Source organism: Salmo salar, chromosome 15, assembly GCF_965601325.2.
Source record: "Salmo salar chromosome 15, fSalSal1, whole genome shotgun sequence".
Taxonomy (NCBI): domain Eukaryota; kingdom Metazoa; phylum Chordata; class Actinopteri; order Salmoniformes; family Salmonidae; genus Salmo; species Salmo salar.
In genome coordinates, this window is record NC_138305.1 from 58450858 (window position 1) to 58465129 (window position 14272).

At 43.0% G+C, this 14272-nt stretch overlaps 1 protein-coding gene across 6 annotated transcripts in view; it reads right to left on the reverse strand.

Annotated features, from left to right (window-relative positions):
- The window catches only part of LOC106571557 (1-phosphatidylinositol 4,5-bisphosphate phosphodiesterase beta-4), a 132417-nt gene that overhangs the window by 20859 nt on the left and 97286 nt on the right, over window positions 1-14272 (reverse strand). For all 6 annotated transcript variants that reach the window (XM_014144727.3, XM_014144720.3, XM_014144721.3 and 3 more), the window contains 13 exons: window positions 14132-14211; window positions 13802-13855; window positions 13629-13710; window positions 13404-13504; window positions 7677-7734; window positions 6400-6508; window positions 5981-6191; window positions 5811-5904; window positions 5448-5527; window positions 4899-4983; window positions 4596-4686; window positions 4313-4408; window positions 3271-3434 (listed from right to left, as the gene is read on the reverse strand). In XM_014144727.3, coding sequence (XP_014000202.2) covers window positions 3271-3434; window positions 4313-4408; window positions 4596-4686; window positions 4899-4983; window positions 5448-5527; window positions 5811-5904; window positions 5981-6191; window positions 6400-6508; window positions 7677-7734; window positions 13404-13504; window positions 13629-13710; window positions 13802-13855; window positions 14132-14211 — 1305 coding nt within the window. The remainder of the gene's footprint in view (window positions 1-3270; window positions 3435-4312; window positions 4409-4595; window positions 4687-4898; window positions 4984-5447; window positions 5528-5810; window positions 5905-5980; window positions 6192-6399; window positions 6509-7676; window positions 7735-13403; window positions 13505-13628; window positions 13711-13801; window positions 13856-14131; window positions 14212-14272) is intronic.

A 14272-nucleotide genomic window follows, 5' to 3' on the forward strand; every position in this document is an offset into this window, starting at 1 on the left:
TTCTGAGGCTGGTAACTAATGTACTCATCCTCTGCAGCAGAGTTTTAACTCTGGGTCTTCCTTTCCTGTTGTGGTCCTCATGAGAGCCAGTTTCATCATAGCGCTTGATGGTTTTTGCGACTGCACTTGAAGAAACTTTCAAAGTTCTTGACATTTTCTGGATTGACCTACCTTCATGTCTTAAAGTAATGATGGACTGTCGTTTCTCTTTGCTTATTTGAAATGTTCTTTCCATAATATGGATTTGGTCGTTTACCAAATAGGGCTATCTTCTGTATTCCACCCCTACCCTGTCACAACACAACTGACTGGCTCAAACACATTAACCTGATATGGATGGGGGCAGTATTTTCACGGCCGGATGAAAAAATGTACCCGATTTAAACTGGTTACTACTCTTGCCCAGAAACGAGAATATGCATATTATTAGTAGATTTGGATTGAAAACACTCTGAAGTTTCTAAAACTGTTTGAATGGTGTCTGTGAGTATAACAGAACTCATATGGCAGGCAAAAACCTGAGAAAAATTCAACCAGGAAGTGTAGGATCTGAGAAATGTAGTTCTTCTTTCTAGACCCTTTCGAAACTACAGTATCTGTGCTGTCACGTTGCACTTTCTAAGGCTTCCATTGGCTGTCTAAAGCCTTCAGAAAGTGTTTTGAGCATTCCCCTGTCACTGGGCAGAGTATAGTAGCTCAGTTTCTGAGTGGACTGCCTGGGGACAAAGAGATTGGATGTGCACGTTCCCGCGAGCACGCGGTTTTTTCTTTTCCTCCTTGAATGAATACACTATTGTCCGGTTGGAATATTAGCGCAATTTTACGTTAAAAATACCATAAAAATTGATTTTAAACAGCGTTTGACATGCTTCTAAGTACGGTAATGGAACATTTTTACTTTTTGTGTCTCGAAATGCGCTCGCGCGTTACCCTTTGGATAGTGACCTGAACGCACGAACAAAACGGAGGTATTTGGACATAACTATGCATTATTTCGAACAAAAAAAACATTTATTGTGGAAGTAGCAGTCCTGGGAGTGCATTCTGACGAAGATCAGCAAAGGTAATACAATATTTCTAATACTAATTCTGAGTTTAGTTTGCGCCGAACTTGGTGGGTGTCTGAATATGGTGAGCTATGTACTCAGAATATTGAAAAATGTGCTTTTGCCGAAAAGCTATTTTAAAATATGACACAGCGATTGCATAAAGGAGTTCTGTATCTATAATTCTTAAAATAATTGTTATGTATTTTGTCAACGTTTATGATGAGTATTTTTGTAAATTCACCGGAAGTTTTTGGTGGGAATACATTTTCTGAACATCATGTAAAAAGCTGATTTTGCATATAAATATGAACTTGATTGAACAAAACATACATGTATTGTATAACATAATGTCCTAAGAGTGTCATCTGATGAAGATCAAAGGTTAGTGCTTCATTTAGCTGTGTTTTGGATTTTATTGACATATATGCTTGCTTGGAAAATGGCTGTGTGATTATTTTTGTCTATGTACTCTCCTAACATAATCTAATGTTTTGCTTTCGCTGTAAAGCCTTTTTGAAATCGGACAACGTGGTTGGATTCAGGAGAGGTTTATCTTTCAAATGGTGTAAAATAGTTGTATGTTTGAAAAAATTGAAATTATTGGATTTTTGAGGTTTTTGTACTTCGCGCCATGCAATCCCATTGGCTGTTGGGTAGGGGTTCCGCTGGCGGAACGCCTAGATGTAAGATTAAGGATTAACTTTTAAGAAGGGACACCTGTTAATTGAAATGCATCCAGGTAACTACCTCATGAAGCATGAAGTGTCAGTGTCTCCTGATCCCTCCTGTCTCAGCCTCCAGTATTTATGCTGCAGTAGTATGTGTGTCGGGGGGCTAGGGTCAGTCTGTTACATCTGGAGTATTTCTCTTGTCTTATCCGGTGTCCTGTGTGAATTTAAATATGCTCTCTCTAATTCTCTCTTTCTTTCTTTCTCTCGGAGGACCTGAGCCCTAGGACCATGCCTCAGGACTACCTGGCATGATGACTCCTTGCTGTCCCCAGTCCACCTGGCCGTGCTGCTGCTCCAGTTTCAACTGTTCTGCCTGCGGCTATGGAACCCTGACCTGTTCACCGGACGTGCTTGTTGCACCCTCGACAACTACTATGATTATTATTATTTGACCATGCTGGTCATTTATGAATATTTTAACATCTTGACCATGTTCTGTTATAATATCCACCTGGCACAGCCAGAAGAGGACTGGCCACCCCTCATAGCCTGGTTCCTCTCTAGGTTTCTTCCTAGGTTTTTGGCCTTTCTAGGGAGTTTTTCCTAGGGAGTTTTTCCTAGCCACCGTGCTTCTTTCACATGCATTGCTTGCTGTTTGGGGTTTTAGGCTGGGTTTCTGTACAGCACTTTGAGATATCAGCTGATGTACGAAGGGCTATATAAATAAATTTGATTTTGATGTCATAGTTTTGATGTCTTCAACATTATTCTACAATGTAGAAAATAGTAAAAATAAAGAAAAATCCTGGAATGAGTAGGTGTGTCCAAACGTTTGACTGGTACTGTATATCTTTTACAAATTCATAAAAAATGTACCGCTCAGGGATTTCACCATGAGGCCAATGACATTTGTAAGTGACCCCAAACTTTTGAACGGTAGTGTATAAACTGGAGTTACTTACCAAGACGACATTGAATGTTCCTGAGTGACCTAGTTACAGTTTTGACTTAAATCTGCTTGAAAATATATAGCAAGACTTGAAAATGGCTGTCTAGCAATGATCAACAACCAACTTGACAGAGCTTGAAGAATGTAAAAAAGAATAATGGGCAAATATTGTACAACACAGGTTTGAAAAGTTCTTAAGAGACTTTAGCCAGAAAGACTCACAGCTGTAATCACTGCCAAAGGTGATTCTAACATTTATTGACTCAGGGGGTTGAATACTTATCTACCGTAATTTCCGGACTATTGAGCGCACCTGAATATAAGCCGCACCCACTGAATTAAATTGTTTTATTTATTTTGAACATAAATAAGCCGCACATGTCTATAAGCCGCAGGTGCCTACCGGTACATTGAAACAAATGAACTTTACACAGGCTTTAATGAAACACGGCTTGTAACAAAAAGAAATAGGCTTTAACGAAACACGGCTTGTAACAAAAATAAATAGGCTTTAACGAAACACGGCTTGCAACAAAAATAAATGGCTCATAGGTTACAAAGTCTTACCTAAAAACACAAATTCTATTCACAAAATGTCTACCTTTTTGATGCTGTTGTCCCTCTCCTTCTCCTCTCCGTCTTTGTTCACACTGACGCTGACACTGTCACTGATACTGACACTGGTGCTGAGGCTGTTCTCTTCACTAGGCTCCTCTGATGTACCCGTCTTCAAGTCAGGAATCACATCCTTCACATCACCAAGAGCTACAGAAACACACAGTTACCCTCCAACACACACCGTTCAAAACAGCCCCCCCCCCCAGCTTGAGGCGAAAACATTTTAGTTGCCCCCCCTCTGGGTGGCAGAGAGAAAAATGTGAAGCTTTAAAGTGAATGTCCTGCAATTCTACACATTTTGCCATGACTTATGCCACGTTCATATAATATCTGAATGGGGTCACCCTGGAGGTCAGGGCCACTGGGTTCGTGCCTTGCGTGCCTGGTCAGTAATTCAACCATGATTACTAGAAGGTTTAGATAGCTGGCGAGACTGAAAAAAATTGCTTACAATCTATAAAATGTTAGCTGACGTGAGCTAATTGAGTGACTGTCAGTGACTGACATAACAGAAATGCTGCTGATGCACTAACACATTTCAAAATTGCACACTGTGTATTCTGCTATCCTAACCAACGGTAAGCTGAGACCCCCGGTGACTTCCTAAGCGGCAGCTTATGTCGCTTATGTCTACACACTTAGAAAAGAAGGGTTCCAAAATGGTTCTTCAGCTATCTCCATAGGAAAACTCTTTTTGGTTCCAGGTTCGAACCCTTTTGGGTTCCATGTAAAACCCTCTGTGGAAAGGGTTCTATATACAACCCGAAAGGTTTCTACCTGGAACCAAAAAGGGTTCTTCAAAGGGTTCTCCTATGGGGACAGCCGAAGTACCCTTCAGTTTGTAGACAGTTCCTTTTTTTCTAAGTGTAGAAACAGCACTGGTCACAAAGACACACACATCTACTCCAGTCAACCGATTCAAATTGCCTAAATATCTCAGCATCCAAAGTGACTACACACCAGCACAAAAAGGAGAAGAACAGGCGTACACAAACGTAAATATCTGCACACGCACACACACTCACCGTTCTCCACATCTTCCTCTGTCTCTGCTCCTAGTAAGATGGCTGGTGTGTTGGTCTCTCCTGCCTCCATGTGCTTCTTAAAAGACTCTAACTGCTCTGCAGAACACACACACACACACAACAACACAAGTCAACATAGTGTAAGTAAATCAAAAAACAACATACAGAATGACTCAAAACAGGCAGGTCCAGCAGTAGCAACATCTGTGTGAAACTAAGGGATATGAAATGAATCTTTGAATAAAGTTAACAGTCATGTGAAAAGACAAGACTGTCAACGTACTCTGTTCCACCTCGGGTTTCAAGCGTTTGTTTTTGATGAGGATTTTGCGTTTGAGATCGTTGGGAGAAGGCAAGGGACGACCCGCTTCAACCTGGCAACAGCAGCAAACATTACGTTTTTTAAATAAAACGGCTCAAGACATTTACAGTAAACGGTTCATTTTTTTTATAGCATGGAAATATTACATCCACATTCTTTACTATGTCCAGTCATCATCAAAATGTCAGACACGGTAGAGATACAGACACTGTAGATAAGAAACAGACAGGTATAGATATACAGTATTCTAGAAGGTGGACTCACAGGGAATCCCTCAAGAGGATGCCTCAGTAGGTATTCTCCAAAGATCTCCTCACAATAACGAGCCATCTTGTACTGCTGGGGTTTACTGAAACACACAGGATTTTGTTGTTGTTGTTGTTGTCGCCATTAAATCAAATGCAATAATAGTTACATGTCATTTCGATCAGATGTACAGGAATAAATAATAACCTTGTTATGTGTAAAATTGTCAAAATGATTGTGGATCCTTGTGAAATGCTAACGCACGCGATCAAACACTTGCATCAAGACATTTGCATTGACATTTGAGTCACTTAGCAGACGCTCTTATCCAGAGCGACTTACAGTTGGTGCGTTCATCTTAAGAGAGCTAGCTAGGTGAGACAACCACATATCACAGCCATAGTAGGTCAATATTCCCCTCAATATAGTTATCAGCAAAGGCTGTGCTGGTAAGAAAAGACAAGTGTGAGTGTTAGTTCCCTATTTTCCCTCTTGCACAGGAATAAATAATAACATTGTCGTGTACAAAGTTGTCAAAAAATATTCTGGATCATTGTGAAATCCTACCTGCAGTGGTTTTCAAATGACAGGATCACGGGATACTCAGACGTCACAAAGGCTGTTTCCCTGATGGCTGAGATCACATCCTTTTTGAGGGGGGGGGGGAAACAGCAACATGGGGATTGATGTTAAAAAAAAAAATCACCCTGGATCCATTATTTATCATTCTCCTTAAGTCTCTCTGGAGGTGAGTGTCTGATCAATAACCGCAGTGAAACTTCCAATGGGAGCTGCAGGTTGCAATCAGATGCAGTATCAATCTATCAACACAAGAGGGCAGACTTGCCACACGCAATGAACACAACGTTCTGACTAATCGTCTTCATTCTTTGAGTGAGCGTGAATGTGAGTGTGTGTGTGTGTGTGTACCTTGAAGAGGATGTCAGTACACATGGCCTTGCCGTGAGTGATGATAGGTTCCTGGTCTTCTCCTTTCCCATCCCAGCAGTCCAGCTCTACACACCTGACACAAATACAAAAACAGTTTACACACTTTGCATAAAACACATGCGCACACACACACACCCCTCCACCCCTACCTGCAGCCGGAGAGCAGCACCTGTCTGTACATCTCCACGGAGGACTTCCCTCCGAACTGCCTCCCGTTCAGGTAGGTGTTGTGGGACGAGGCAATGAAGTAGTGGGCCAGTGGCTGCTCCATGTCCTGGTACAGCTCCAGACAGTCCAGGAACACCGGGGCATTCTCATCTGACATCAGGTACCTGCAGAAGCCATCGCTGGACATACGGCCTGGGGGGAGAGGAGGAGGAGCAGAGGGGGAGGGGGGAGTAAGAGAGTGTCTCAGAGTGTGTGTTTAACATTAGTTTTTCCTCAACTCTCACACAACCAAACATGCGGGCCCATTAGTATGAGGGCGGTGTGCTCTTCTGTTATTCACCAGAAGAGGGCAGCAGTGCTCTTCCCTCTCTCTCTCTCTCCATCCATCCCACTCTCTCACCTTTCTTCTTGAGGTCGGGGTCTCGCTCGTACTTCTCGATGATCTGCATGGCTCGTTTAGGGTCGTAGAAGGGGAACAGGATCTCATTTAGCCGCGGGTCGCGCTGGTTCTGGAGAACGCAATGATACACAAGACCGTCTCACTCACAAGCACACACACACACACACGTCACTGCACACTAAGAACATTGGGACCCATTCCTAACTTGAGAAATGGGCATGTAAGTCGAGCTTCTGCGCAGATCTACCCATGAAAACTAATGCCTGACTTCGGCAAAACTTTGCAGAAACGCGTTCATGGTTTTAAGCTACGTTCGAGAAACTTTACGCGCACAAGTCATGTGACCAACTGAGTTGAACCCGGTGTCTTCTGCGTGCCATAAATCCATTTTTTCCCGCTGATCTAATTAGCTCGTGAAGCTAACGCCAGTTTTCAGGTCTTACGCAAAGGGGTTAAGGTACACATCATGTGAGGGTTGCTTTAACAAACCACCTCTGTTTAATTTCTCAGGTTAGGATCGGGACCATTAGGACAAGAGACAGCAATTAAAACACACACACACACACACACACAGCTGACGCTTACAAACAAATGCGGGCTGACACAGTGACAATGGATATAGTACTATCCGGTACAAACACCACTTTCATTTGTGGGTGGTGAAATGAAAACCAAAAAGCCAGTTACTGGTACAGAGCTACTGCAATGAGGTGGGGAGAAGAGGTGTGTGTGTGTGCTAGTCAGAAGTAGGGAGCTAACGTGTGTGGTCTTACAAGAAGAGAGACATGACAACACCACTGGCCACTAAAGCAGGAGGGAACACATTTTTCAGAGCCTTTGTACTACTGGGGATCCACTTCAGCATTGCACACAGAGAAAGAGAAGCGGGCACACGTACAGAAGATAGAAGTGGAAGCAGGTAAGTTTTTCAGCCAAAGCAGAGACAACTAGCAGACAGACAGACAAACAGGCAGCGAGGAACAGGCAAGATGGCCGAACAGGGAGCCCCTCCTTCCCCAGGTCGCCAGGGTTACACAATCAGTCACAAGTATGCGGGGGGTGGTGAGAAATAGGTTGGGGATGGGAGGCGTGCAGCTTAGAGGGTCAGGATGAAGTTATCCCTAGACAATGATTTAAGGTCAGTTTTACATTGTTATCCCCCCCAAATGTTAACTGATCCTAGATCTGTGCCTAAGGGCAACTTCTACCCTATGCCAGGTGAGAGGGGAGGGATCAAGCACTCACACAGTGAAGTTAATGAATGATAAAGAGCTTACTTCATTCAGAAATCTGACTAACTGGTCTACGTTTAAAAAATCACTTTTGTCCCCATTGCTGCAAAGGAATTCATTAGAAAGACAAAATGTTAGGATTCTTAAAACCCTCTCAGTCAGTCAGTAACTAGAAAGCAGAATTCTTTTTTTTTTTAAGGGTAAAAATAGAGCACTGTCATGTTACACTTTCACAAGAACATTCTAGAACATGTTAACATCACCACTGGTCAAACATTTAAGAACCATTGAGTTAGTTTAAAACAAAGGTGTTAATGTGTCCCGGATTAAGCAGATTAGGTTGACCGGGGGTTATTAGTAGAGCAGCTGCAGACTAAGACATTTCATCTCTCAACAAAACACCAACATAAAGTGCATCGGGGAAGTATTCAGAGCAATTGACTTTTCCACATTTTGTTATGTTACAGCCTTGTTCTAAAATGGAGGGGCAAAAAAAGAATCCTCATTAATCTACACACTATACCACATAATGGCAAAGCAAATAACAGTTTATTTGAATTTTTTACAGATGTATTAAAAAAATATATATATCACATTCAGACCCTTTACTCAGTACTTTGTTGAAGCATCTTTGTGGGCGATTATAGCCTTGAGTCTTCTTCGGTATGACGCTACAAGCTTGACACACCCTGTATTTGGGGACTTTCTCCCATTCTTGTCTGCAGATCCTCTCAAGCTCTGTCAGATTGGATGGGGAGCGTCGCTGCACAGTTACTTTCAGGTCTCTCCAGAGATGTTCGTTTGGGTTCTGGCTGGACAACTCCAAGGACATTCAGAGACTTGTCCCGAAGCCACTCCTGCGTTGTCTTGGCTGTGTGCTTAGGGTCGTTCTCCTGTTGGAAGGTGAACCTTCGCCCCACTTAGAGCTCCTGAGTGCTCTGGAGCAGGTTTTCATCGAGGATCTCTCTGTAGCTTGCTCTGTTAATCTTTCCCTTCATCCTGACTAGTCTCCCAGTCCCTGCCGCTGAAAAACATCCCCACAGCATGATGCTACCACCACCATGCTTCACCGTAGGGATGGTGCCATGTTTCCTACAGACGTGACGCTTGGCATTCAGGCCAAAGACTTCAATCTTGGTTTCATCAGACCAGAGAATCTTGTTTCTCATGGTCCGAGAGTCCTTTAAGTGCCATTTGGCAAACTCCAAGCGGGCTGTCATGTGCCTTTTATTGAGGAGTGGCTTCCGTCTGGCCACTCTACCATAAAGGCCTGATTGGTGGAGTGCTGCAGAGATGGTTGTCCTTCTGTAAGGTTCTCTCATCTCCACAGTGGAACTCTGGAGCTCTGTCAGAGTGACCATTGAGTTCTTGGTCACTGCTCTGACATGCACTGTCAACTGTGGGACCTTATGTAGACAGGTGTGTGCTTTTCCAAATCATGTCCAATCAACTGAACTATCCACAGGTGGACTCCAATCAAGTTGTATAAACATCTCAAGGAGGATCAATGGAAACAGGATGCACTTGAGCTCAATTTTGAGTCTCATAGCAAAGGGTCTAAATACTTATGTAAATAAGGTATTTCCTTTAAAAAAAAAAGTGCTTTGTCATTATGGGGTATTGTGAGTAGATTGATGAGGACATTTTTTTATTTAATCCATTTTAGAATAAGACTGTAACGTAACAACATTTCAAAAAAGGGAAGGGGTCTTAATACTTTCCAAATGCACTGTAGAACAACACTCTCTCTCTCTCCTGTCATTCACATAAACAGTATATTTACTACAGTTATCAACCCAAACTGTTACTAAATACTAGAGGTCGACCAATTAATCAAAAGGGCCGATTAATTAGGGCCGATTTCAAGTTTTCATAACAATCGGTAATCGGTATTTTTGGACACCGATTTGCCGTTTAAAAAAAACAACAATTTAAAACCTTTATTTAACTAGGCAAGTCAGTTAAGAACACATTCTTATTTTCACTGACAGCCTAGGAACGGTGGGTTAGCTGCCTTGTTCAGGGTCAGAGCGACAGATTTTTACCTTGTCAGCTTTAGGATTCAATCTTGCAACCTTACGGTTAACTAGTCCAACGCTCTAACCACCTGCTTTACATTGCACTCCACGAGGAGCCTGCCTGTTATGCGAATGCAGTAAGAAGCCAAGGTAAGTTGCTAGCTAGCATTAAACTTATCTTATAAAAAACAATCAATCAATCATAATCACTAGTTAACTACACATGGTTGAGGATATTACTAGTTTATCTAGCCTGTCCTGTGTTGCATATAATCGATGCGGTGCGCATTTGCGAAAAAGGACTGTCATTGCTCCAACGTGTACCTAACCATAAACATCTATGTCTTTCTTAAAATCAATACACAAGTATACTGCTCAAAAAAATAAAGGGAACACTTAAACAACACATCCTAGATCTGAATGAAAGAAATAATCTTATTAAATACTTTTTTCTTTCCATTGTTGAATGTGCTGACAACAAAATCACACAAAAATAATCAATGGAAATCCAATTTATCAACCCATGGAGGTCTGGATTTGGAGTCACACTCAAAATTAAAGTGGAAAACCACACTACAGGCTGATCCAACTTTGATGTAATGTCCTTAAAACAAGTCAAAATGAGGCTCAGTAGTGTGTGTGGCCTCCACGTGCCTGTATGATCTCCCTACAACGTCTGGGCATGCTCCTGATGAGGTGGCGGATGGTCTCCTGAGGGATCTCCTCCCAGACCTGGACTAAAGCATCCGCCAACTCCTGGACAGTCACTGGTGCAACGTGGCGTTGGTGGATGGAGCGAGACATGATGTCCCAGATGTGCTCAATTGGATTCAGGTTAGGGAAACGGGCGGGCCAGTCCATAGCATTAATGCCTTCCTCTTGCAGGAACTGCTGACACACTCCAGCCACATGAGGTCTAGCATTGTCTTGCATTAGGAGGAACCCAGGGCCAACCGCACCAGCATATGGTCTCACAAGGGGTCTGAGGATCTCATCTCGGTACCTAATGGCAGTCAGGCTACCTCTGGCGAGCACATGGAGGGCTGTGCGGCCCCCCAAAGAAATTCCACCTCACACCATGACTGACCCACCGCCAAACCGGTCATGCTGGAGGATGTTGCAGGCAGCAGAACGTTCTCCACGGCGTCTCCAGACTCTGTCACGTCTGTCACGTGCTCAGTGTGAACCTGCTTTCATCTGTGAAGAGCACAGGGCGCCAGTGGCGAATTTGCCAATCTTGGTGTTCTCTGGCAAATTCCAAACGTCCTGCACGGTGTTGGGCTGTAAGCACAACCCCCGCCTGTGGACGTCGGGCCCTCATACCACCCTCATGGAGTCTGTTTCTGACCGTTTGAGCAGACACATGCACATTTGTGGCCTGCTGGAGGTCATGTTGCAGGGCTCTGGCAGTGCTCCTCCTGCTCCTCCTTGCACAAAGGTGGAGGTAGTGGTCCTGCTGCTGGGTTGTTGCCCTCCAACGGCCTCCTCCACGTCTCCTGATGTACTGGCCTGTCTCCTGGTAGCGCCTCCATGCTCTGGACACTACGCTGACAGACACAGCAAACCTTCTTGCCACAGCTCGCATTGATGTGCCATCCTGGATGAGCTGCACTACCTGAGCCACTTGTGTGGGTTGTAGACTCCGTCTCATGCTACCACTAGAGCGAAAGCACCGCCAGCATTCAAAAGTGACCAAAACATCAGCCAGGAAGCATAGGAACTGAGAAGTGGTCTGTGGTCCCCACCTGGGGGGGTCTTGCTAATTGCCTATAATTTCCACCTGTTGTCTATTCCATTTGCACAACAGCATGTGAAATGTATTGTCAATCAGTGTTGCATCCTAAGTGGACAGTTTGATTTCACAGAAGTGTGATTGACTTGGAGTTACATTGTGTTGTTTAAGTGTTCCCTTTATTTTTTTGAGCAGTGTATATATTTTTAAACCTGCATATTTAGTTAATATTGCCTGCTAACATGAATTTATTTTAACTAGGGAAAATGTGTCACTTCTCTTGCAACAGAGTCAGGGTATGTGCAGCAGTTTGGGCCACCTGGCTTGTTGCGAACTGTGTGAAGACTATTTCTTCCTAACAAAGACAGCCGACTTCGCCAAACGGGGGATGATTTAACAAAAGCGCATTTGCGAAAAAAGCACAATCATTGCACGACTGTACCTAACCATAAACATCAATGCCTTTCTTAAAATCAATACACAGAAGTATATATTTTTAAACCTGCATATTAAGCTAAAAGAAATACAGGTTAGCAGGCAATATTAACCAGGTGAAATTGTGTCAGTTCTCTTGCGTTCATTGCACGCAGAGTCAGGGTATATGCAATAGTTTGGGCCGCCTGGCTCGTTGCGAACTAATTTGCCAGAATTTTACGTAATTATGACATAACATTGAAGGTTGTGCAATGTAACAGGAATATTTAGACTTAGGGATGCCACCCGTTAGATAAAATACGGAACGGTTCCGTATTTCACTGAAATAATAAACTTTTCGTTTTCGAGATGATAGTTTCCGGATTCGACTATATTAATGACCTAAGGCTCGTATTTCTGTGTGTATTATATTATAATTAAGTCTACGATTTGATAGAGCAGTCTGACTGAGCGGTGGTAGGCACCAGCAGGCTCGTAAGCATTCATTCAAACAGCACTTTCATGCGTTTTGCACGCAGCTCTTCGCAATGCTTCAAGCATCGTGCTGTTTATGACTTCAAGCCTATCAACTCACGAGATTAGGCTGGTGTAACCAATGTGAAATGGCTAGCTAGTTAGCGGGGTGCGCGCTAATAGCGTTTCAAACGTCACTCGCTCTGAGACTTGGAGTAGTTGTTCCCCTTGCTCTGCATGGGTAACGCTGCTTCGAGGGTGGCTGTTGTCGATGTGTTCCTGGTTCGAGCCCAGGTAGGAGCGAGGAGAGGGACGGAAGCTATACTGTTACACTGGCAATACTAAAGTGCCTATAAGAACATCCAATAGTCAAAGGTATATGAAATACAAATCGTATAGAGAGAAATAGTCCTATAATTCCTATAATAAATACAAGATAAAACTTCTAACCTGGGAATATTGAAGACTCATGTTAAAAGGAACCACCAGCTTTCATATGTTCCCATGTTCTGAGCAAGGAACTTAAACGTTAGCTTTCTTACATGGCACATATTGCACTTTTACTTTCTTCTCCAACACTTTGTTTTTGTATTATTTAAACCAAATTGAACATGTTTCATTATTTATTTGCGACTAAATTGATTTTATTGATGTATTATATTACGTTAAAATAAGTGTTCATTCAGTATTGTTGTAATTGTCATTATTACAAATACATAAAAAAAAAAAGTCTGATTAATCGGTATCGGCTTTTTTTTGGGGTCCTCCAATAATCGGTATCGGTGTTGAAAAATCATAATCGGTCGACCTCTACTAAATACCTCTTCACTACAATAATCACTATTGGGACCATGCTGGAAAAACACATAGCAATAAAATGCTATATAGATGTTGTACTGTAAACGCCTGACCAGTGAGCAAAACTGGTTGAAAATACATATTTCCAACCAGTTATGACATTGACAAGATGTCTTCTCAACCAGCGTAAGACCTTGCTACTCCTACCCTTACTGTACACTCAGATGTGACTAGCATTTATGGTGCAGCTAGCTTTCTAGAGTAGAGCAGGTTAGATCATCGAGAGGGGAGAGTGCAGCAGAAGAGGTCTGGGGAGTGGAGTTAGTCACCACTCACATTTTCTTGAAGAGTTCCTCGATGTCAGTGCGAGGGCAGATCTTCTGAGTCAGGGCATAGAAGATGTCAAAGGGGAACGCCGAGTGTTCTATCTCATCGTTCTGAGGGAAAGAACGACATGATACATGTTACACAACAGTGTCCTACGCCATCATTCTGAAGATGGGAGGTAGATCCGATGACAGAATTACAATAAAAAGGTACCGTGCACAACATTCCCTTTACCTTTCCACTCGGCAGTCCCAGTTCCTTCAGAGCCTGGAAGATTCCTTTCTCTGTTTTCCCAGACGCAAACGTCCGCGTGATGCTGAAACGGAGCGAGTCAGCTGTCATCACAACGTCGACTGGATCAACTCAAATGAGCGATAAATGTTATTACTAACTGAAGTATCTCTTACGTTCTCACTGGGATTTTGCCGTTCACATTGGTCAGAAAGCACATCCTCATCCAACTAAAAAAAGAGGAGAGACAACACATATAGAGGTGTGTGTTTGTGTCAGCATGTGTGTGTGTGTGTGTGTGTGTGTGTGTGTTTTGGGTTTTTCTATAGTAAAACAATGAAAATTCAGACAAGTGGGGACGTTTAGCCGGTGCCTACAAGGAAAAAGGCAATCTTAGGCTTAGGGGTTAGGTTTAGGGTTCCAATTAGGGTTAGGTTTAGGAGTTAAGGGGTCGAGTTAGGTTTAGGGGTTAAGGAAAATAGACTTTTGAATGGGTGTCTACTCACTGTTTCTTGAGGCAGGTCATAGGACAGACGTTATTGGCTCTGAAATTGTGGATCACTGACCTCAAACCCTCCGTCCACTTCTGCAAACAAAGAAAGAAAGAAAGAAAGAAACATACAAACACAAGCGTTCACACATACATA